Source organism: Cydia strobilella, chromosome 16, assembly GCF_947568885.1.
Source record: "Cydia strobilella chromosome 16, ilCydStro3.1, whole genome shotgun sequence".
Lineage (NCBI taxonomy): Eukaryota > Metazoa > Arthropoda > Insecta > Lepidoptera > Tortricidae > Cydia > Cydia strobilella.
In genome coordinates, this window is record NC_086056.1 from 6362517 (window position 1) to 6387139 (window position 24623).

General features: G+C 36.7%; 1 protein-coding gene across 2 annotated transcripts in view; it reads right to left on the reverse strand.

Moving 5' to 3' along the window:
- The window catches only part of LOC134748237 (hypoxia-inducible factor 1-alpha-like), a 117064-nt gene extending 92717 nt beyond the window's left edge, over window positions 1-24347 (reverse strand). The window contains exon 1 of one of the 2 annotated variants that reach the window (XM_063682960.1): window positions 24088-24347. In XM_063682960.1, the coding sequence (XP_063539030.1) occupies window positions 24088-24119 (32 nt within the window). In that variant the 5' untranslated portion in view covers window positions 24120-24347. Of the gene's footprint in view, window positions 1-15314; window positions 15740-24087 lie in introns of those variants that run through there. The other variant, XM_063682957.1, reaches the window with a different exon arrangement.
- Between the last annotated feature and the right edge of the window lie 276 nt (window positions 24348-24623).

A 24623-nucleotide genomic window follows, 5' to 3' on the forward strand; every position in this document is an offset into this window, starting at 1 on the left:
TTATTACAATTACAATGCATTATTATAAATTCGGTACGCAATTGTTAACCAAACATTATTATTAGTTAGTTAGTAGTTATTTAGATGAAACTTGGTATGGGGATAGTTTGAGCTGTGGGAAAGGATATATAATAACTTTTATCCCCGAAATCATCCCTTAAGGGTGTAAAAAATGGGGTGGAAATGTATAGTGTGGACCAATTTGGGGGTAAAAAAATTATGGATTAAAAAGCAGATTTGTTTAAGAATTAAGGTACCCAAATTACTAATTCCACGCAGACGAAGTCGCGGGCAAAAGCTAGTTTATGATATTAGACACATTGCAGTCAACTCGACGAACGCAATCAAACGCCGGTTGCGAAGGGAAATGCAACGACGCTTATCTTTGTAGCTATTTCAATCGCTATTCAAGCGCCGGCGAGTTGTACGCTTTATGCTTTCCGAACAAACAGCCATCGGCAGTGCCCGTAACGTAAGCTTTGTGCCACATCACATATTATTATATACGTTACCGATACAGACGAGACTGCAACCCGACTGCAATTTGTATGGGAACTGCAGTCCGTCTGTACTTTACCGGTCCTTACAGTCAATCTGTGCACGTGGTCACAGCTGTAGCTGCGCTTACGCAACTGGTGTAGCCCTTCAACATAGGTCACTAGATATGTTTTGCAATAGACGAATATGAAACAAAGAGGTGGCCTATCACATATACTTTTCAAAACTATATTTACATAGACAATAATTGACCGGAAAACATTTTTAATTTATTATTAAATTTACTTATTAACTTATTAACTGTAACTTATTAACCACTTATTAACTTATTAACTGTATCCTTGCCGTAATTAGTGAGGATTTGCAAAGTCCAATTTGTAGGTTTTGGCTGTCTCTGCATCAAGATGCGAACCGGAAGTAGTAGGTTATTTTATTTTATTTTAAATTGTAATTTTAAATATATAATTATTGATTTTGATTTTTAACTGTTATTTTTACTTTTAACTTTTTACACTTGTCTCATCTTATAGGTAATTCTGTGTTTTATATGGGTGCTTGCCTGAAATAAAATCAATTTATTTATTTATTTTTATTTTTATTTTTACTTATTAAAAAATAGATTTAAATTTTAAAAACGTCGGCATGGGCTAAGGACGATTTACGAACATTTTAATCAACATTTTCATTTCATACAAAGTTAAAAAAAATATAATAAGTAAATTTAAAAAGAAAGTAAATGTTTTCCGGTAAATCATTGTCTATGTAAATATAGTTTTAAAAAGTATATATTATGTGATAGGCCACCTCTTTGTTTCATATTCGTCTATTGCAAAACTTATCTAGTGACCTATGTATTTGATTCCACAGGATGTCCAACTCACATCTGGTTGTGGGCTTATAACTCGGAAAGCAGTTGGAACACATTGCTTGTTAGTTATGAGACAGTTGTAGACCACGCAAATTGAGAATGCCAACAGCACAACACCAAGAAATACCAAATATAGCAATCGCAGTGATATAGATATGAAAACGATTCAACATGGAAATCGCATGTTAAGCCGTCAAACCCACTGAATAATAGAGTTCGTCTAATCTAACTTTGCACCGACTTGTACAGAACAAAGTGAAGGAGTGTTATTTTAAACGTCATACATACATATAATCACGCCTATTTCCCGGAGGCGTAGGCAGATACCACGGATTTCCACTTGCTAATATGATCCTGATATACCTCTTTCGCTTCCTTCACTTTCATAACATTCCTCATACAAACTCGCCGGTTTATTGAGCTCTTTGCTCTTGACCTGGCCTTTCTTCAGGATTTCCCCAATCTGATCAGAGAAAGTGCTTTCAACTCCCGCTTCTACTTCTCCCCTATACACACGTCATACATATTTTAATAGAAACTTGATATTAATGATGACATTTTGTTACACATTTTGTGTTTGATGACAGCCACACTTTGTTATTGCAAATGCCATTAACTCTAAGTTGGTCCGACTTTGTTGGATTTATTGTAAATATTGGATTCAATTTAGTATCTAAATTAGGGCTCGCGGTCGAATCCGTGTTTCGTTTACACGTTTCGAATACCCGTTTCCGAATAATACGTAAACGGTTTTCTGGCCCGTTCCACACGTTTAATTAAGAAACGTGTAGTTAAGACCCGTGTACACGGATAAACGGGTATTCGAAGATACGTATCTTATTTATCCGTGGCTCCGGACACGTCCTTGACGATAGTAGCGAAGGAACGAACGCCAGCTACAAATGAATAGACAAAAGATTCAGGACGAGTTTCTGTCATATTTAACCTTATTCCGTGGGTCATAGAGTCGAAATTCAATAAACGGTTTAGAAACTCCTTTCTTGAGCAGGTAGTTTTTGCTTGCAATAGGTATTAAGAGTATTCACGCTTCTTATCAAAGTATAGTATTTTATATAGCACTTTAAATAGCTACTTTTTTTTACGTTGCGGCTTAGCAATATAATAAAAAAACCTGCTAGTACCTATTTAAAAAAAATATTAGAACCATCGAGTTCAGTATGTAGGCAGGAAGTCAAACTAATGTTCGAAATTGGCATTAAGTAAGTATTTATAAAAAAATACAATTTTAACTTGCTTCTTTATTTTTAGTTTAATTTAAGAACATGATATGAAATTGTATTTCTTGTCATATAATGTAGGTACACCTTATAAAACAAAGTCCCCCGCCGGGTCCGTATGTCTGTCTGTATGTTCGCGATAACCAGACCTCACCTATATGAATGAAGTTTTTCTTTGGGAATGTTTATGTGTATATTTTGTTAAGGTTTTGTTTAAGGCGGTTCCCTGAGCCAGAAGGCGAAAAATCTCCTTATATGATCCTGTTTTTCTAAGAGGCGTTGATATTCGTAGACGTGGAAAAAATATATGTAGTTCTTGACTATATTATCTTTAACAACATAGCTTCCGATACACGAATTATGACACTTCGCTCGATACAATTAATTCCCAAAGTAACCTCTAACTCGGACTTTTAATCCTACTTTACTCGGTTATTTATTATGTAATACTATAAACAAAAAAAGAAGAAAAAACAATCTTAACATAAATAGTAATTTCATAGCTTTAGAATTTCGATATTGTAAGGTAACGTTTTTAAAATAAATAAAAACGGACTAAATTCGATCAAAATTGTCACTTGGCGCATATGTTCTTTCCCGTTCTTTCTTGCGAAATGTGACAAAGACAACGGCAAACCGATGGAACGGCCTTAAATTGGTAGAAATATGACGATGTTTGCTAATGAAGTTAGAAAAAATCACGCTGGCTTAATCGAAAACGCTGCCCAATCTATTTGATATCAATGTATGATGGACTTGTCTCCCTTTCATTGGTCTACAAAAAAGTGCGCGATGGCTGTCTGTCTATATTTTAAGAATAATTAACCCATTATTAACTTCTAAAAAAACCGGACAAGTGCGAGTCGGACTCGCCCACCGAAGGTTCAAGAGATACAGCCTAGTGAGTGGTGACAGACAAATGGACATTGAACTCTTAGTATTATTAGGCTTCCGAAGTGAATACTTGTTACAGAATGTATTTTATTATGCTTGACTCTCCATGCGAAGCCGGGGCGGGTCGTTATAGTTTTTAAGCTCCTGATGACGCTCCTCGGTACGGAGTGAAACATGTCGAGCGTTTTCGACTTAAAACACGTGGGTGACCCGTTTTTAATATATTTAATATATTAATAAACACTTTAAATCAACTTGATAAAATTGCACCTCCTCAATAAATTCTAATTGTTTTTACTTTAGGTACCTAGTACCACAGTAAAACGCTTTTTAGTGCGGTGCAGCTACAAAACAATGGAAAACATTTTCTTGTGCAGATGTTTTGACCTTATTACAACGACATAAAGCTTGTAATTGGCGGTGACACTTGTGATAATAGTTTGGGAACCTACATGTTTTCGACGATGACAAACAAAAGGATATTGGAAAACAATGGATGGATGGACCACCGGTCGGCAACGTGCGCATTTAAGTTTATTACCTGAACGCTAGTGCGAAAGTGACCAAAGTGAATTATGAATGATTACCAATTTAAAGATCTATCTTAATGTAATTAGCAATATTATCGCAAGTTATCCAAGGTAGTATGGGTTTTTATGGTTCTTGGGTAAAATTACTCGATAATCCCGCTTTTGTGTACCTACTAATAACTTTTTTGCGCCGTTGGCAGGTTTGTTGTTTTCGCAAAGCAGTAATAGATCCGAGATAAAAATAACCACGAAATAATTAAACTGTTATTTTTAATTAATATTGTATTCTGTCTGCACACCTATTATTAACGAAAATACTATACCATTATGTAATTATAAAAAAAAACTATGATCGGTATCAAATTTTTGTAATTAGCTTAGAAGCAATCGGTTTTATTAAATGATATAAATAGTTTAAAATAAAAATTATGTATACCTACTATTAAACATAGGAAGATTAGGAAGATGGCTCAGTACCTATGTTTTATGAATACGGTTAAAAACAATTTAAAAAAAAGTAATTGTGGGGTTTTATGAAACCACGATGCAAGTGAAACTTTTTTCGGATTGTAGGCATTTAACTAAAAAAATGGGAAATTATCGCGGTTTTAATTTAATCTTAACTTAATAAATTGGGGCGATAGAATAAAAGCTTCACTTTAAAAATCGTACGACAAACGAATTCATCTGAAGTCAACATAATAATAGTGGACCTTGTTACCATTGTACATTGGCTCAAACTGGTTCGGAGTATTCAGACCCGTTCGGAACGGTCTTAAGTACCCGTGTAAACGGAGATACGTGTCTGAGATACGTTTCTTGGGAACGTTCCTTCGAAACGTTTTCGAATCCCGGCGGTTCCGTGTAAACCGGGTTCTTAGTACCGCCGGGCTTAAGAACACGGGTATTCGTTTCGGCGTGTAACACGGATACCGGGAGCCCTAATCTAAATGCAACGTAGCTATTTGGCTTTTTGAAAGTTAAAGAGAGAGTATTTATTTATTTCATATTTCCTGTAAATCTATCTAAAAATAAGGACATAACCTAAGAAGAAATTTATCGTTTTAGGTATTGTATTATTTAGGAGGAAATCCGCTAAACGGTAGGCTATTTATTCTCATTTATAGTTACAGTTATATTTAGTAGTAGGTATAAGTTCAGAAAATAAAACATAAGGTATATCCGTATGAGGTTTAAAAGGAGACGTCGACAGTTATAAAGTCGCATCAGCAATTTATTTTCCATTTATATATGTTTCCACTCTTCCTCATGAGTCATGGTCATCAAGTACCAATGCACTATCTTGTTTTCGCAAAAAGAGTGACGTTCAAGGCTTAAATCTCTACTAGAATTAACTTTTAGGATTACCTACTATCCTACTAACAAGCTCTTCCGTAGAAAAGTTTGACCACGAAGAAGTAATGTTTTCAAGATAAAAACCACCAAATCAAGATCCCTCTTTTTTGTGAGAAAAGTGGTGGTGTTAAGACGAATTAATTGTCGAAGTAATTACAAGCTCTGACTTTTTGTATGACTATTTTGTATTCGGACCCTCCAGGAACAAAACTTTTCTATTCATCTGATGCAAACTGCTAAGGAGTCCTGTAATTTGTATTCCCTGGCAATGGTTTAATGGGTCTTGATTGCAAACAACCAGCTAAGTCCATCCACGCTAAATCTTTGACCTTATAACTTTCCATCAGAGGCATCAGGTGAGTCTTATTTATCAGGTTTTAGGTATTGACTTAATATTCGTTTCTCGGGCAAATATATCATTTATTGTTTTAGGTAAAGGCCCTGGCCTTGGTTAGGGTAAAACTTTTTTAATGATAAATAAAGCACTAGGCCAATGTTGTAATAATGACCCCGTCATTTTGCTATCAAACCGGCAACTAATACAAGTAGCGGGTAAGTGGCAAGCAATTGGCGATGATTGCAAAAATAATAGCGTGTCCGACATCCAAGCCAATTGAGATCACGTGACGTGGGCAAATTTATATGTTCCGTTCGTCTGGGGTGTTATTTCCCGCACTTATAAAGACAAACGCTAAACAAAACCAGTACAAAAGCTGCCTTTGATAAGCCAGAGTTCTTATGGATCTGCAGGGCATAGTCACATTGGTACGTATGAGCTTTTGAATCATCTACGGTAAATGAGCAATGGGAATAAGTAAACTGAAGCATCAGCAGTAAATTGATATGAGAAAAGAGTCATTGAAAATTCGGTGACGTGAATTGCGTTCACGATTCGAAATTGACAAGCGGAGACGAAATCGTTCAAATAATTGATGACGTTTTCTGAGAATACAATGCCGAAAGGTTGTAAAGTAACTACCGAGTACCGACGCACGAGCGCAGCTGTGGCCATTTCTTGATAGGTAAGACTTCACATTTATCGATGAAAACTACATTACACGTTTTGTGTTCAAAGCTATTAGAATTACAAAATATAACAACCAACATTAATCATCAATCATCAGATTTTTATAAGTAAACAAAGTACCTACAAATATTAAAGTGAGTGAGGTACAAAGAAATTGAGAAAGTCAATAATGAATCAAACGAACGTCAAGATAGTAAATAAATACACAATATCCTGGCTGCATAGCCGGTGGCTGGTGAGATAAGATTATTTACATAAACACAGACGTATTGATAATATAAGTAATCATTGATTACTTAATCAACTTCTGCTTCGTTGCACTTGCAAGCAAGTAGCGGCCGACACATAAAATGCCGTCCAGAGCTATATAAAATGATAACAGACACCCATTTTGACTGCCCTCGAGTGTATAGTGGCATATTTCTCTGCTAGGTCGAGTCCCTGCAGTTACGAGTCCATTGACGTTTTACATCAAAATGCATAACATTACGTGTAACGTGCAAAGCATAGTTTGGTTGCAATGTGCAGTAGTATTCGCAACGAAGCCATTTTGATGACGTTATTACGCTAAAGTAGATGTCCTGCGTCACTGTCTCCCGGCAGTTTTGGGATACCAATACCACGCCCAACATTCCCAACAACATACAACAAATTGGTAACGGTTACCAGCTCTGAGCTGTCCTCTTCGACCGTTTTTCCCGTGAGGCATATACTCGTAATTAGTCTTTCGAAAGCACGTTTTGAAGGAAAACCTGCTCGAGTTCACAAACATCCTTACAAACCAACGTTCCAACCAAAAATATATTCACAGAAATATTGCCAGTCTTAGAGGCGTGCAAATATATCTTTTGGAACGTAGGTTTGTAAAGATGTTTATGAACTCGACTGTACAGTGTACAGTGACCTGCAATAATATGCTAATTACACAACAAGGCTGCAAAAATATCTGACACGATCTTATTTGTAGAGCCATAAGAGCGTGTCACATATTTTTGCGGCCTTCGAAGAGTAGCATATTATTGCAGGTGACTGTACATACGGCAATGGAAAATCTATACAGATGAAAATTCAAAGTAAATAAAACAAACAAGATTTTCCTTATATCCATCAATACGAGTAATAGGACCAATTAAAACAAGATTATATGTTTATTTCGACGCCAATCAGAAACGTGACTAAGTTGAAGTAAACGGACCTCGTGTTAATGGACCGCGAGCCAGGCGCAAATTTCGTCAGTCATCGCCTCCGTGAACGTCAGCTACCGCTCCGTTGATGGGTTAAGGAATGGCAGCCACCGAAACGCGTAACACGGTCTTTCCACAGCGATACAATCGGCTGACGATTTTGTTTATTTACAATAGCATTATCTGACAAAGTATCAAACGGGAGGCGATTACGCCGAAGACTGAAAAGAATTTTCTTTTTTACATGTTCATGTGACCAAATAAAGCTAACCTTACAGATATTAGTTTTTAACTTTCGCCTAGACGCGATAATGATTTTGTTATATGTATAATCAGCATGTATACCTTTATTAGGTTGTATTCATTGCACTATGACCTCTTGTACCATCGCCCACACTCTTAACTGTCCTTCGGTGGACCTTACGCCTTTTGTAATAAGGTCCACCGATAGACAGTAAAGATAAGTGTTGCTGTTCGTACTATCTGTTACCCTACCTATATAATGCTGATAATTATCATTATGACAACTTCTCGAAGGCAAGTCTCAATATGTCCGCATTTAGAGTACACACAGATAAACTAAACTGCCAGCACGGATATTAACAACGCGTTAGCGTGTCAAGTGTCAATTAATAACTCTCATTATGATAAATAGAACGCATTTTTCTCATGTGGGGGTTTTCAGAAAAAATTGTACTATTTACTTTTTTTCTAAAAACCATCAACTTTTGGGTAATTTAGACTCAGAATCACGAGTACTATTGAATGTGACAAAAGGAATACAGCCCGCCCGATGGTAAGCGGTTACTGTAGCCTGTGACGTCAGTAACAGTGATGTCGACAATTGTCGCATCTGTCACCGTGGTGAAATAGGGGCCAGGTAGTGGAGAAATGAGACTAAATTCAACCAATTAGGCTGTCATCAGAGAGCCTACCGCGGAAATCGAAATTTCGTTATCTGCACTCTATCGTTCTTGCATATTCGAGCGACAGTAAGACAGATAACAAACAGTGATTATAGATTATCGCGGTAGGCCCTCAGGAAACGACAAAGAAAGAATTTATTATACATAGGTTTCTGAGTCAAGCGTCACGAAGAGTCAAATATCCAATTATAATGGTCAGTTTTATGTCACTATGGATAAAAAGACCGATCAAGGTTACTTAACTGCGCGGAAGTTATAATCATAATGTGACGTTTTCAACCAAACGACCACATTGTCGCTTGTCAATAAGGTGGATTTTAAATTGAAGCTATTTGGAAATAACGCCTTATTGACAACCGACAATAAGTACCCTTTTGGTTGAAAATGGCACATATATTCATAATAGCGTAAGGGCTTAGGCCTTAGGGTTTCCCACAACAAATCAACGCCATGCCAAATGCTTCCACTGAGGCTTTGTGTGATGTAATTGAATAACCAGTCCGGTTCGAAAAACAGTTAGATTATATTAATTAAAAAGGAAAAAACGCTATTCTATACGATAGGTCAATAGTATTGGGCACAATACTCGACACGTTTTTCAATTTTAATAAACGAGTAAAAAGTAAATGACCCAAGTTACAAACATGTTAAGTATGTATACATTCGATAGCATATCGCGAACGTATGTTTCGTTAATGAGCAGGTCATTTTAGAATTAAGGTTATCGCTGGATACCGTCGTGTGTACTGTGTACAGAATACAGTTAAACTTTGTATTCGGACTGAGGGTACGGTAGACTAACCGGTATTAGGTACATTAGAAACCCGATTAACGACGCACGAAACAATTAAGTAAATACTTTATAGAATGTTTCGAATATGGTCGAATATTTTATAAACTGGTATGCAAGAAAACACATTTCGTCTGTTACTATACCAGAGTGAGGCTGATTTGGTTTTGCACTCGATTCGAGTTATTCGCGAAAACTTTTTCGACAGCTGTCATTGAGACCCTTGGATACCTACAGTCAAATGTGTTGTTAACTACACACAAAAACTGGCAGGTTTGTAATGAGAACTTTAATAAAATGATATGTACCTATAGTGTAGTGTGGATGACTTTAGAATATAATGAATTGAGTAAATGTAAAGCAAGACGATTTACAATAATGTATGACACGGTGTACCTATTTGAAGAGACCATTGAGCATAAATATGACAGGTATAATATAAATCTTCTCAAATGATTTCAAATGGCGTAAAAATCATTTGAGAAAATTCATACTATAAAATGAAGTGGTAATTTACCCGAATAAGAATAAATAAATAATAGATAGAGAAGGGTCAATCAAAGAGAGGATATGAGATAGCGCGTGTGAGATAAATGAGACTGATACGTAACTAGTAAACAAAACGTTGCTTACAATCTTGAGAAAACTATTTGCCAGTAAAAAAGCGCGCTAAACCAACAATGTTACTATTTTCGTGTGATCTTTGCTCGTCATTTCAAAAAATGACCATTTAATAGTGCAATACATATAAGGATCAGTAATGGATTACTTAAAATAGATTTTGGATACGTTTCAAATATCGCAAATTCTTAGATTGACTCAAAGAGGAATGAACTCTTCTAAAATTATCTTAGCCAAGGACATATCCCCTTTGAAGTAATATACAAAAATTGAAAAAAAAGGAGCATAACAAACTACAATTATAAGCATATCAAGTACAACAAATAAAAGCCGGGTTTTACATGATCCGTCACATGGTTTTGGTCAGCAGACGAAAACACTAGACCTGTTGGCGGCCGTCCTAAGCGGCCTATTTGTAATCGCATAAACACGTTGAAAACGAAACCATTTCATGACTACTAAACGCATGTTTGACAATGCGTCTGTTCTTCCCATCGTTTGACAAACATTGCTTCATAAAAACCAGTTTACATGTGATCTCCTATTACGCTTTTTTGTTAAGGATCTTGCATGGGGACCAAAACAGCCGAAACTCAACTAGAAACTCGCCAAAACACTCCTGACAACAAACTAAACCAAATACAGGTAGAAATAATAACAGGACACAAGCTCTTCTAATACCTGTTAATTTAGATATACAGAAAGCTATGCAGAGCGTGCATGGAGGCAGACGCAACCATACATATACTTACTTACCTATGCAGGTACATGCAATTAGAACTGGTACTTAGAATAGAAGTATACTGGGCGAAGCAACTGGGGTCTCTGAGAATCTTACACGAAGCTCTAAGCATTTCTAAGGTTCGTGGAGGTCAGGTGATCAAAGTAGTGCTACTCCTTTATATAGCCAAAATAAAAATTAAGTAAGAATTCAGAAAAACTAACTAAAGAAGAACACTGATTTAAACTTTCACGATTTTTACTCATTATTATTTACAACGACGGGACTTAATCGCGTAAAATAAGTATTAAACCCACCTCCGACGTTTCGAGGACGGCGTTGTCCCCGTGGTCTCGGAGAAGACTGGCTAAAGTTGACATCAACATCTTCTAGGCGCGCGAGTTTTTCGAACTACTACCAAGTGCGGGTAGTTCGAAAAACTCGCGCGCCTAGAAGATGTTGATGTCAACTTTAGCCAGTCTTCTCCGAGACCACGGGGACAACGCCGTCCTCGAAACGTCGGAGGTGGGTTTAATACTTATTTTACGCGATTAAGTCCCGTCGTTGTAAATAATAATAACTAAAGAAGAATTTATGTGTGAAGCTTATACTGGATCGCCTGATGAAATACGTTTGCTTGGTATTGCCATGCGAATAATAGGTAATTTCTGCATGCTCCGAGTGTTTAAATCGGGCTTCCCAGCAGTGTTTTCATACCAAGAAAACCTATTAAAAGAATCAACCAGATTCTCTTTCAGTTGCACATAATTAAGATTATTTTATATAGTTACCTACATTTTGAAATATGAAACATGTTTAGTCCGTTAGGGACAGCGTCAGATCACAAGATAGCCATATTTATCTTTAATATGGTGATAATAATTATAATTAAATCAATAAATATCACCATTGGCCTGTAACGTCAATAGCGTTGTTGACACATGTTGAATTTAAAAATAATTAAAGTTTAAAAATATAAGTTTTAATATTGTCTTCGGTTACCGCGATAGTTACTCATGAAATAAAACTATGAAAACGGATTATATCGCGTATATTGAATTTATAATACATCCCGACGTTTCGAACTCTTTACAGCGTTCGTGGTCAACGGGTGACTGAGGAAAAATTACAAAGTGCAAAAATACCCACATACTAAAATAATGAACAATCATAGACTACAAACTTTAAGGCTGGTTGTACATGCAAAATCGGTTCATAAGGCTAGTTATACACTATAATTATTTTTCAAGTAAAGATATATATATATACGCGATAAAAACTATGCCGGCTCCAACCCTACACCACGGACCCGAGAAGATTTAATTCCCTCCTAAATTGTAGGAGGGTATCCCAATATGGGACCGGCAACAAACTCGGCGGGACACATCTTTTCAAAACATCAGAATGTCCAGCATCATCCAACACTAAGGTCTCACAGTCTATGTCTCGCTTGCTCCTTTATCAGGTGGACTACAGGATCCCAAGCTGGTGGTAGAGAAAAGCCATCTTCCCTATTAAAGTTTGGATATTTCTTAATCTCAATGGCCTCGCGCAGCATTCTGGGTATGTAACGCTTCTCCTTGGCAAGAACCAGAGGCTTATCAAACTTGATTGAGTGATTGGCTTTATCCATGACATGCTCACAGACAGCAGACCTAGGTCGACGGTGCTTGACATCAGCTATGTGTTCCTTCACCCGAGTGGAAATAATACGCGATACAATCCGTTTTCATAGTTTTATTTCATGAATATAAGTTTTCTTAAACACAAAAAGGAAAAAAAATGGTATTTTATACCAGTCGCTTTTCGGTGAAGGAAAACATCGTGAGGAAACCGGACTAATCCTAACAAGGCCTAGTTCCCCCTCTGGGTTGGAAGGTCAGATGGCAGTCGCTCTTGTAAAAACTAGTGCCTACGTCAATTCTTAGGAATAGTTGTCAAGCTGACCCCAGGCTCCCATGACCCGTGGCAAAATGCCGGGATAACGCGAGGAATATGATTACATTATGACTTTCAATAATTATGTCAAACAAAGGGACCCCTGTATAGACGTGTGCGCCGATTAAAAAATGATCGGCGGCGGCGTTTGCCAAAAAATTGGCGGCGGCGGCGGCGTATTTTGGGCGTGAAATCGGCGTGACCTTGACTTTCAGGTTTCGTAAGAAAAATCGTTAATTTGTTGTTTTTCTTGAAAGTTTGATCAATCCAGGTTGCTGGCCAGTGATTCCAGTGAACTAAGTATAGTTTTGAATAGGCTGTGAGTAAAATAGGATTTGTAAATGAATAATATAGGATAGGTATAATAACTTAATTTTCCTAGTAACTTGGATTAAGGGGTTACCTGGTCCCAATGACCTACGATCCGATCTGTAACTCTCCATTTTCTTATGATTTCCGTGGTTTATCGTATTGACGGACTTTAACAAAACAGAACTCCAAAATCCTTGAAATTTGTTAGACATAGTGGGCTGTTATGGCTTCCTTTTAACGGTTTTCTTGTCGTACAAGCACCAGGCTTACCGAGACGTATCTTCTTTCTCGTTTTCTCATTGCTGAGGATCGCGATCACATGTAATTTGTCTCCATTTCGCGCAGTCATAAGCCGTGTGGACTGCACGGTGCAGACTACCGCAAGCCGACCTCTTCATTGCGTTCGACCTTCTCACACATGCTCCAACTCGAGCACGTTTGTTTCTTCATATCATACGTTAAAAATTGCATGATATGTCCGAGGAATCTAAGGGCTCGCCCATGGCATGTTGTGAAGAGGTGAGTGGAGATATTGAGCTCTCAGAGTTTGGGGTTTTTTCTAGCTGTCCAAGGTATAAGCAGCAGTCTTCGTCAACACCACATCTCAAAAGCACCAACCTTTGCCACTTCACACTTTTTGAGACTCCACGTTTCAGTACCATATTGGAATATTGAAAAGACGAGAGCACGCAAGCGCACTTTATTTGCACGTCGAATACCTCTGTTCTTCCAGATCTTTTCGAGGTTAGCCATAGCACTCTTAGCCATGCCAGCTCTGCGGCATATCTCGGCGGTTCAACCATCGGCAGTTCGGCACTGGTTATCAACCCAAGATATACAAACTAGCTCGCTTTTTGGTAATCGCCGAGTGCTTTGGTAACTGGGAGAATATTTGCCCTGTCTACTACCATTACTTTTTTCTTGGAACGGTTGAACTCTAGAACTTTTATCTTCAATTTTCTTTAGAAGAGCCGCCATTTTGATGTATTTGCTGTTGTTATTCCCGTCAGGCAGGCGACAATAGTAGCACAGTTTGTTACAAGAACTTTTGTACCAAGTCATATTATATTATCATTCATTCTTGTTAGATGGCCCATTATGGAAAGGCGTATACGTTTATAACTAGTACCTACTACAAAAATGTTTGGTTAATTGAAAGCCCCAGTGACCCAGGTGACTGTAACCATAGCAACGAGTGATAAGAAAATGTTGCTTCACCTATTTACAGCTTGCACATTTCCGTAGGGCATGCGAATCTACAGTGTTGTCACTCTGTCTCTCTCTTTCTCTTGATTTTTTTTCGAGAGTATTCGCACATCATTACTTCCAGATTTTTGCTGGACTTAAATACAGTTTAAGGCGCAAGCAAATAAGCAAGGATGGGTCGCAATATTAGCCAGTCAGTTTTCCTTTTCTATTCCACCTTGAGGTCCCATGGTACATGTCTACATGAGCCCTGTGTTTTCGTTGCTCGAAACTCGTAAGTCTTGTCATGACTGAGGATTCTGCCTTCGTATGTGAGACAATGTGAATTCACAATTAAGAAGAAAAAATCCTACTTCATATACCTATCGCTATCTCATATTTCTTGACGCTGAATACTGAGGATTACTCAGTTACTTTAATCGGTGTGTGAAACAGTTTGTGCAACTGGCTCTTCTGTTTTATTTAATTAATAATTGACGTATATCTGACAAAAAAATCCATATTGTAATTCAAATACCAACTTGGAATAGCTAATTAACAACACTCAAGGTCACGCCGATTTCACGCCGATCATTTATCGGCGGCGGCGGCGTGGCAAAAAAGCCCGGCGGCGGCGGCGCGTCGGCGCGGCGCACACGTCTACCCCTGTATTGCCATTTAGTTAGGAACGTTTCGTCAGTAAAGTGCGATTGTCAGACTTTGACTATCATTTGTGACTTTTATATTCCTTTAAGGCAATGGGTCCCGTATAGACATTTTTGATCCTCAAAACAAACCTGATCGACTGATACCATTCATAAAAATAAATTCAACTACCCTATTGCAGACGATTCGTTGCGTTGCGAGTGATAAAAAATTAATAATCCTTAATTAATGTCGCTACACAAAGCAATGGTAATCCAGTAATAGGCATGTGAGCTGGTATTGCAACATTTTCAAATTAGGGAAAAATAATAGTAATAAAATTGTATGTATATCATAAACCCTATTATTTGGGACATATCGGCGTTATCATAATATTGAATAACACGCCGAAAACGCGTGGTGCATTATGCCAAATAAACGACATTGGCCTCTGGTGAATGCATAAAAATATCAACAGTCACTGATCACGATAATAAAATCACAACTTACATTTATCAATAGTGGTCAAGAAGCCGCTGAAAATGGAGAAGAAAGAATGTAATGCATGGTGAAGCACTCACATAAAATCTTCCAAGTCGACAACGTTGGTGTACTGGCAAGGCTGGCCATTCACGTTGTAGCACATACTCCCATAATCCCACTCTTGCGCCTGGTTACACGGTAAGTTTGGCATAATAGGCGCCTGGTATTGTGGAACCGTCCGAGGATATGCCACTTGGGGAGGAAAATACTGCGCTTTAGGGGCGTAATAGCTTCCAGGATAGCACTCCACTGGAGGGATTTCACGGTAAACACTCGGAGCACTAAGAGCCACATTGTTCACTGGCTGTCTAGACCACTGGCCTGTCATTGGACACTGCAAATTCCATCCAATATCCTCCATGCGGCCCACGACTGGGCATTGGAGAGGGACGTTGTTCCCGTAACCGTGTATTACCATTTTAAAGCCTGTTTCGCTTTAGGACACCATCAAGAAGTCCATCTACGGACGTAATCCGCGAGCTACTGATAGTGGCAGATGCGCTTATCTCAAACCAACTTAACTAGCATGGTAGCAAAAAGTCGATATAAAACTTAATAGATAACGAGACATTATCAATTTCGACCCTGGCAAGAATTGCGGGCGCAGATATGAGGCAACATTTATCAAGATATGTTATTTCAAAAGGGATTTGCTGTTCGAGACATTTAATTAAACGGCAGTGTCGACGCAAATACGAAGATAACGCTTCAGTATTATTCGGACTTGATGGAATCCATCAGGCGCAAACTGACTGACTGACTGGTAGAGAATGCCTATAATGGCATTAAGTCCGCCTGTTGTACACTTTTTATGTGCAATAAAGTTTAAATAAATAAATAAATATTTTTAATCGATTAAAAACTTCTAAATAACGAGATTTTTTATTTACATTTAATATTAATATAAATTTCAGTGTAACGACTCATGAACATAAAAACAATTAATAAAATAAATTATGTATAAAAGATAACCGGGAGGAGTGGAAGAAGAAGGGGGGAGGCCTTTGCCCAGCAGTGGGACACAATAGGCTCGTAATAATAACAGGTATAAGAGATACCTACAGACAAAGTAAAGGCTCTGCCACACGTTTTCCCTACTAAGGCTTTTCTAATTCAAATGTGTATTTATTTGTGATGCTATGAACATTATAAAATGTTTATAATGTAGGCTAACTAAAGTCAAGTGAAACCAAGGCTAGAATTTTGCGATAAAGATAAAAATATCAACATTCATTTGCATTTTTAGCTCCCTAAATGTATTGAGAAAATAGCAGAAATGTACTGTTAAATCCATTCCTGTGCTACCAACAGATAAACTTTATGACCGATTGACCCTGACACCTTTCATCAGTTGTCAAAACAACGCCTTCACGAATAACGAATTCAGAGCGTAATAGCTGAAAGTATAATCAAGCAACCAAAAGTTATTTAATTTTAGACTCAGTTACAATATCCTAAGGTTACACCGAGGATAGCCAGCATATCTTTTTTTTTCAATTGTAAAAGGACAATTGTCCATTGTGTTTTGATTTCTACAAGGATGTCTCATGTCTTTTTATAGCATAATCTAATGAGAGTAATGAGCACAAATTATTTCGGACAAAAAGTACCCAAACCATATTAATTTCGATACTGCTGGTCTTTGAATAGGATATTATATGTATCTGGTCTTTGCGAACAGACGGCAGTATGTTCCAGAGATTCGGTGCTAAAGAATGGTGAAGACAAACAAAATAAGATAAAAACAACGATCATTCAGCCGTCGGTCAGTCTGCAATATTATCAACCATGTGATTACAAATCCGGGTATCGGCCGCCATTTCCGTCCAATAAGATTATATGTATTATCTGTACCTATGAGTATGCAATTCATAATCAAAACAGGTGACAGCAAGCTATTTCTGCCATCACCCTTATATATTGACTCGTTATTTTCCGTCAGTCAGACATAGTGAGGGGTTTGATAAATAACAAACAAGAAATCTCTCTTCAAAATTCTCTCTGTCCGAGAATTACTACTCGTGCTGTAATGAAATGCCTTGTCTTGCCTCGAATAAGACGGACAGTGTAAGAACTCAAATGCGAGTTTCTTTAAATAACCCGACTACCGAGGTACAACCAATAAAATTAATCGATCAAATACCGCAATGGAATACATCTCGTACGGCTACGAATTCTCGCACCGTCTAAATGAGCCCTTAAGTAGGTATATATTCTTTGCTACGATTATCACAGTTAAAAAAATAGAAATAAAGTAATTTATTTTCGCATAAAACATAAAACTTTCAAATAAAAATAACGCACAATAAGGTCTACGTACAAAAAAGGGTTGTTGACTGTAAGTAAGTAAATATTCTTTATTGCACCAACATTATACATTTTACATACATGTAAAACTACAAAGAAAATTTTAAAGAAAAAATATAATCAGGTAACAACAGGCGGTCTTATCGCTAAAAAGTGACCTACCTATTAAAACCTACCTACCTATTTAAATAATAAAAAAATATATTTTTTCTACTCGTCGAGTATAATCTGTGTATTACGACTTCATATGCGACACTACAACCTTACTCTTTTCAACGTTGGATAGTCTATGGCACTTCCGACTTAAGCATAAGAATTTTATCGATACGGTTTAGTCAATTATAATTTTTTTTAAATAGAACTACCTATACATACATTTCAGTAAAATATTTCTTGTTTAAGGAGACTCGATTTAATGCAAATTAACCTACTTTAACACGCTGCTGCCTCGCATCTGCTTTGCGATTGGTTGGCCAACAATTGCTTCATAAGTCATAAACGCGCATGTGACACCCTTCATATAGCAACATCCATATCCTACGAAAACCGCTTAGCGTTGCTTGTTAGTCTCCATAGGCTACGGTGGCTAAAATCGAGAAAAAAACTGTCTTAAAATTGAATTTAGCGCGGAGCAGGTACCAGGGCCTCATGAGTTACGAGGAGGTGTCGTTGACCAACCCGCCGGGGGCGCCGGGCCCGGCGGCCGGGGCGCGTACGAGTATGAAGGTATCGCGGGCTGCGGCAGCTCGCGTATCTTAGCTGTATACTTTTGGTTTGTTTACCTAAGTATATGATTCTACTAGTTGAAAGTATTATTTTTTTGTCTCGTAGAAAAAGTATTGTATACAATAGTGATATAATCAAGCTTTTCAATCTCGTACCTTAACTTAAGCAACTCAGCAAGCTTCGTTGCTTAAACACGGTACTCGACTGAAAAGCTTTCTATTATATCACGATTGTATAAAATACTATTACATCACGCATCAATAGCAATAAAAGTAAACGGTAGCTCTGTAGGTATTTTTGACACACTCCATTTATTTAACCGAAAGTAACTATAAAGAAAACGCAATATCGGAGTTGATACGCACAATACGCCATATAGGAGTTAACCTATAGAGTGGGAAAGAATTCCAGAGATTACCCGCTTCACTTGCTCTACATAGTCTTCATACTTGTTTATTTTCACATCTTATCTTAGGAAGCAAATGCACGTTGTTTGTAGCGGTACACAGCGTGAAATACATGCGTGCGCGATTCTGATGCTAACCATTGCTCACACTGTTAACTAACAATACGTAAAGTAAACCTTGTTGCACAGAGATAAGGTATACCGATGGTTTGTTAATTGCTTGTTATACCTCTCGCGTTTAATGGTGGTCCCTAAGACATTCATTTATATACCTATGGAGTAGCTGTCACGTAAAATATTTGTAGACATTCTTTGGAAGTTTTGCACATTAATGGGCTGTGTATTTAAGTGGCACTGGCCGGGCATGTCTGCCGCCTGAAAGGTGGGCCTAAATGGTAACCGAGACCCGCGGAACACCGTCGATGGTGCAGGCAGGGGTTCAGGCAGACCTAGAAGAAGATAGCGGGACGACTTGGACGCATTTTATCCGGATTGGAAGGAAAGTACAACCGACATAGGTATGCGTTGTTTTATTTTGTGACTTTTGCGCAGTTGTAAGTTTTAACTAAATACATAATTTTTGGTTACCTATTAATATAAGGTTGGTAAAAGCTATCTGTCAAATGAATATGTCTCTTATTCGTTTAATTTTCTTTTTGCATGTTTGAAAAATGATTACTTGATTAGAGCTAAAAAGAACGTTTGAAAAACATGTTCCATAAGTATTTATGTATGTTCTTGTTCCTAATGTAATCAAATGAATTATCCTTGTATACTTCAAGAAATTTTCAATTAGAGCGATATAATTTTTTTTTCTAATGCATACTTTTTATGATAAAATGTGTATATTAGGGAAAAACATAAAAACACGCTACGCAGCTACGTTGTTTTTATTATAACTAAAACTCGCATTTTTCCATAATAAAGAAAAAATGTGTTTTGCAGAACGATTCGCACTGTTTTACTTGAAGCGCCGGTATTTTATTTGCGTTTGTTATAACAAAATGTTAGAGGTAGGTAAGTATTTCTAATAAAAAAAAATGCATTCAGATTTATTTTGTTTAATACAGGTTTGATAGATATTATCGATCCCGTTATCGGCACGATACGTCAATGTATAACTTGTTTGTTGAATTTATTTAAAATATTACGTAATCCTCTGAAAAGCTGATTGCTTTCGAGATAATATTCTACAAAAGATTCTGCTTCCTAATATATAGTCTTTAAAAAAAATCTCCCTGCAATTTAGTTACCATGAGCTCTTATTAAGGGCTAGTTAAGGGACTACCGAGAAAATATTTTTCTTTACTATCACTCGAGCATATTCTAGCGATAGAGAGACAAATAGACGAACGAGCGAAAGACATGTTTCACCGTTCACGGTAGGTAGGCCCTAAATTAATGACAATCTTATTTTTTAAGCCATAAGATTCAAATTCGAGTATGTACGGCTACGTCGACCGATAAATTATACGAATAACATAACAATAACATGTGAGAATCAAGATACACTAATTGGGAGACTTTCGTGGTGAGGTGAGCATTGTTTTTTTTATAAGTTACGTGATTATGCACAAGTTTTGTATTTTAGTTTCACCTCTGAACTTATTTTGTTAAAGCTTTCAATGTAAAATAAAAGAATTTGCAAAAGCGAGGTGTTGAAGTTATCCATCAGGCACACTCATTATCTCAGCAATATAATATAAGTGCTATTACCCCATAAAACGAGACCGTAAGTAATTCTTGAATACGCGTATGCATAGTATACAGAAAGGGCAGTTTGGAAGTCGGTCGCCCGTTTGATGCGCGTATAAAAAGGAGGATAGCTTTTTTGACAGTCTCTTGATGTGCGATTTCCAGTTTATGTTTGTGTCTAATACCCAGAACAGTAGCTGAATCAACAGATTCTAATGTTGTAATATTGTAATTAAAAGTAATTGGTAATGCTGATTTTTGGTAGGGCTTAAATTAGCTATTGATATGCTGTACCCTTACAGGGTCCATGTGAGACATTGTATTATTGTATATTATAATTTACATCTATACTGTACCATCGTTGCAATAAAGAATTATGAATTCTGAAATTGGATTATTTTGGTTTTTTCTAGATTGGTTTGAAGATTATGAATATCCAACCAGCTTTAAAAATGTTTAATTGTTACACTTAGTTCATTTTAAGCTTCATTTTATCAGAACACGAGAGCAACACCGAAACGTCATCTGCGAAAAGAGCGCATTGCTCCTTTATTGCATTTGGTAAGTCATTTATATAGATTAAAAACAAAATGCACCCCAAGACACTACCTTGGGGGATCGAGCCTGTCTGGATGACTATCGGATCTGATCTCTCGGTCATTCGAGAATAATGTTGTTATTGAATAAGAATTATTCGCCTTTCGAATAAATTTTGCCCATCTCTGCTATCAATACATCCATATTAGTCTTAAAAATTGTTCTCATTCGATGATGTATTGACACCTTAGATTCTTAGATGTAGGAAAAATTAGAATAACACAATCAAAACAAGATTTGATCTAAAATATAATTAACATAACAAAGAATAGAATTTCTTGTTCTAGTATGACTAAAGTATGTCAAATTTAACTCCTGCTTAACATTTTCGCATTTCATTTTGAAGGCATTCTTATAGAGGAAATTTCAACATTTGGGACTATCAAGTGCAGTGCACCCGCATGGAGACCGTGCGGACTACAGGTCACCGGACTAGCGAGTGTCCGTATTAGCAAGGCTCTACTGTATTGAGTACCAAAAAGGTTTATACTTACAACCTTCCGTGTTTTGTGTTGATGTAAGAGTAAAAAGAATGTAAACACAAAAATGGTTGGTCATATGGCCAATGAGGTTCAGTATTTTATATCTTTGTAATTTTATTTTTATTTTATTTTTATTTCATACATGGAAAACCAACAGCTATAAACATTTTTAAAGCTACAATAGAATTACAGAGCCAATTACAGGTTCTCACTTATAAAAATTAAATATACAAAAATCAAATATAACTAAAATTCAGTTCAACACACAAGTACCGACAGCACAAGCCAAGGTTAGTGAGTACTGCCAGCTGCAAAACCGCATAGACACAACAGGAATGGAATTCATTCAGAAAGTAACCATGCACTTCAACCGCTGACTGCACAAAACTTTAAAGATTAAACAAAAAATAAATAAAAAAAAAAACAAAAAGCAAATACACCTATAAAGGACAACTTTAGTAAGCCGAGTCCGAACCTGCGCTAGAAGTATCACCCATATAAAATGCAATTAATTTCTTTCTTATTACAGATATGCTATCATTGAATATATCGAAGTCTAAATTAAGCAAAACTTTATTTAAAGTCTTGCCTGCCCTGCACAAAAAACTGTTTTTTCTATATTTAGTGGAAGCCTCGTTAGTACTAATGGGACGTAAGTGCCTTAACCTTCTCGATGGAACAGTGAAAGAGATTTTACTAAGTAAACTAGGACAATCAACATGGCTTTTAATAATGTTTATTAAATACAAAATATCCGCAATTTCCCGGCGTTTAACAAGTGGGATTAAGTGATGTTTTTTACACAGCCTAAAATAATTAGCAGAATTATAATTTACATGCATTTTAAAGCAGAGGAATTTTATGAATTTAGTTTGTAATTGCTCAATCCTATCAACATAAATTTGATATTGAGGATTCCAAATCTGAGATGCATATTCCAGCTTGCTCCTTACATAAGCACAATACAGGATTTTAAGGGTCTTAGGACGAGTAAAACAAGCTGAACTACGCATTATAAACCCAAGTGACTTAGCTGCTTTACCCACTATACTGTCAATATGGTCATTGAAAATAAGCTTGGAGTCATGAATAACACCTAAATCCCTCATGCTCTCTACTTGCTGTAGAATGTCACCTTTTAACGAATATGAAGCAGGAATTATGTCACGTTTACGAGAAAAAGTTACAGTGAAACATTTGGAGGGGTTTAAATCTAGCTTGTTTCTTATACAATAGCTATCTAGCCGGCTTAGATCGGATTGCAATGCATATGTATCGGCAAGCGTATCAATTTTAGCAAAAATTTTCATATCATCAGCAAAACTAAGTAATTTTGAAAACTGGAAACAGGTACTAATGTTATTTATAAATATGTTAAATAGAAGTGGACCTAATAAAGAGCCTTGGGGCACTCCGCTTGGTATAGCTACCCAGCTTGATATATAATTATTGATCACCACCGACTGGCAGCGATTTTTTATATAAGATATGAACCATCTTAAAAGATCACCCCTTATACCAATTAAGTAAAGCTTAGATATTAGAATATCATGATCAATTCGATCAAAAGCTTTACTATAATCAGTATAGATTACATCCACTTGACGGCCATTGTCCATTGCCTCTGAGACAAAGTCATTAAGTAAAGCAAGATTAGACACAGTTGACCTACGTTGGACAAACCCGTGTTGAGAGTTATCTATGGAATTTTTGAGTACAGATGAAACCTGTATGTGGACTATTTTTTCTAATAATTTAGCTATAATACACAATTTGGAAATGGGTCTATAATTAGTCACATCCGTTTTAGGACCTTTCTTTATAACAGGAGTAATAAAAGCCGATTTCCAGATCGCGGGAACGGTACATTCGGCAAACGAACGGCGGAACAATAAGGAAACAGGTTTGGTTAGGGTTTTAGCACAGTTAATATAATACAAGGCTGGCACTTGATCGGGAATTATACCATTAATCAAGCCAAGTCACAAGTCACAGTCACACACACTTGGATTTTTAAAGAATGTATGTATATATTGAATGTACATACATTCTTTAAAAATCCATGTAAAATAAAGTAGTAGTATTTGAAACCCTTTCAAAATAGTGTACCTAAAGGTATGTAAGCAACATTCAGCTTATCTTACAGCTGTTATCTCTAAACCAAACTAAAGATAGTTTCTACTTGATTAAAAAACAGGATAAAAAAACAATACGGAATTGCAGTAACTGCAAACATGATTCATACCTGACCTGAAGAACTTGTTAATTATCATGAAAAATATGGCGAGATTTAAGGTACAAAGTACGCAAAAAATTGCCCACAGTAATTTATGGTAGTAACCATCTGGCAATATACACATTATTTTTACATGGTATTTAATTTTACAGACACAAGAAGGGATCTTAATTATTTATGGTTGTTTTATTAATTTACCCTATAGACAGCGAGTAAACAAAGCTTTTAAAGAGCTCTTTGAGAGAGAAAGTTTTTCTGAACGCTGATAGTATGCTATGCTCAAGTAATTATTAGGTTAGATTACTTCCACGACGCTGGCATGAGCAGGAAATGCTCATACTATGAACTGGTTATGTCCTTACCTTCGTTTTTGATTACTCGGCTTTGAAGACATCTCGAATATTATCTGAGTGACACTATTATGAAACTTGGCGATATGACCACAATCTTGAACACTGCCAAGGATAGTATCACATCGCTTTGCACGATTATTTTGTCCGTTTTGTTTACTTTATCACCACAGTTTTATATTACTTGTCACGAATTATGTCATTTTACAATGCACTTCACGAAAAATACACTTTGTTGTTGTGAATTTGCACAGTAGACACGCACCAACACCACGATCACGATCGCTTCAGATGAATTTGTCAAAGTAGGTTGTCAATTAGCAGTCTAAAAGAATGGAAACTTCTGATTGGCCAATACAGAAAAGGGTTATGACATTACGCCTATTAGAGCCAATAACAATTTAGAAAACAAACACCTCAACGAGAACAAACTGATTTTAATGCGACTCTGTTTTATTTTAACAGATGTCGCTGTAAATTAGATCAAAACATGATCAAAAGCAATTTGACAAGTGACGGTAACGTGAAATTATGGATGGTATAGAAAG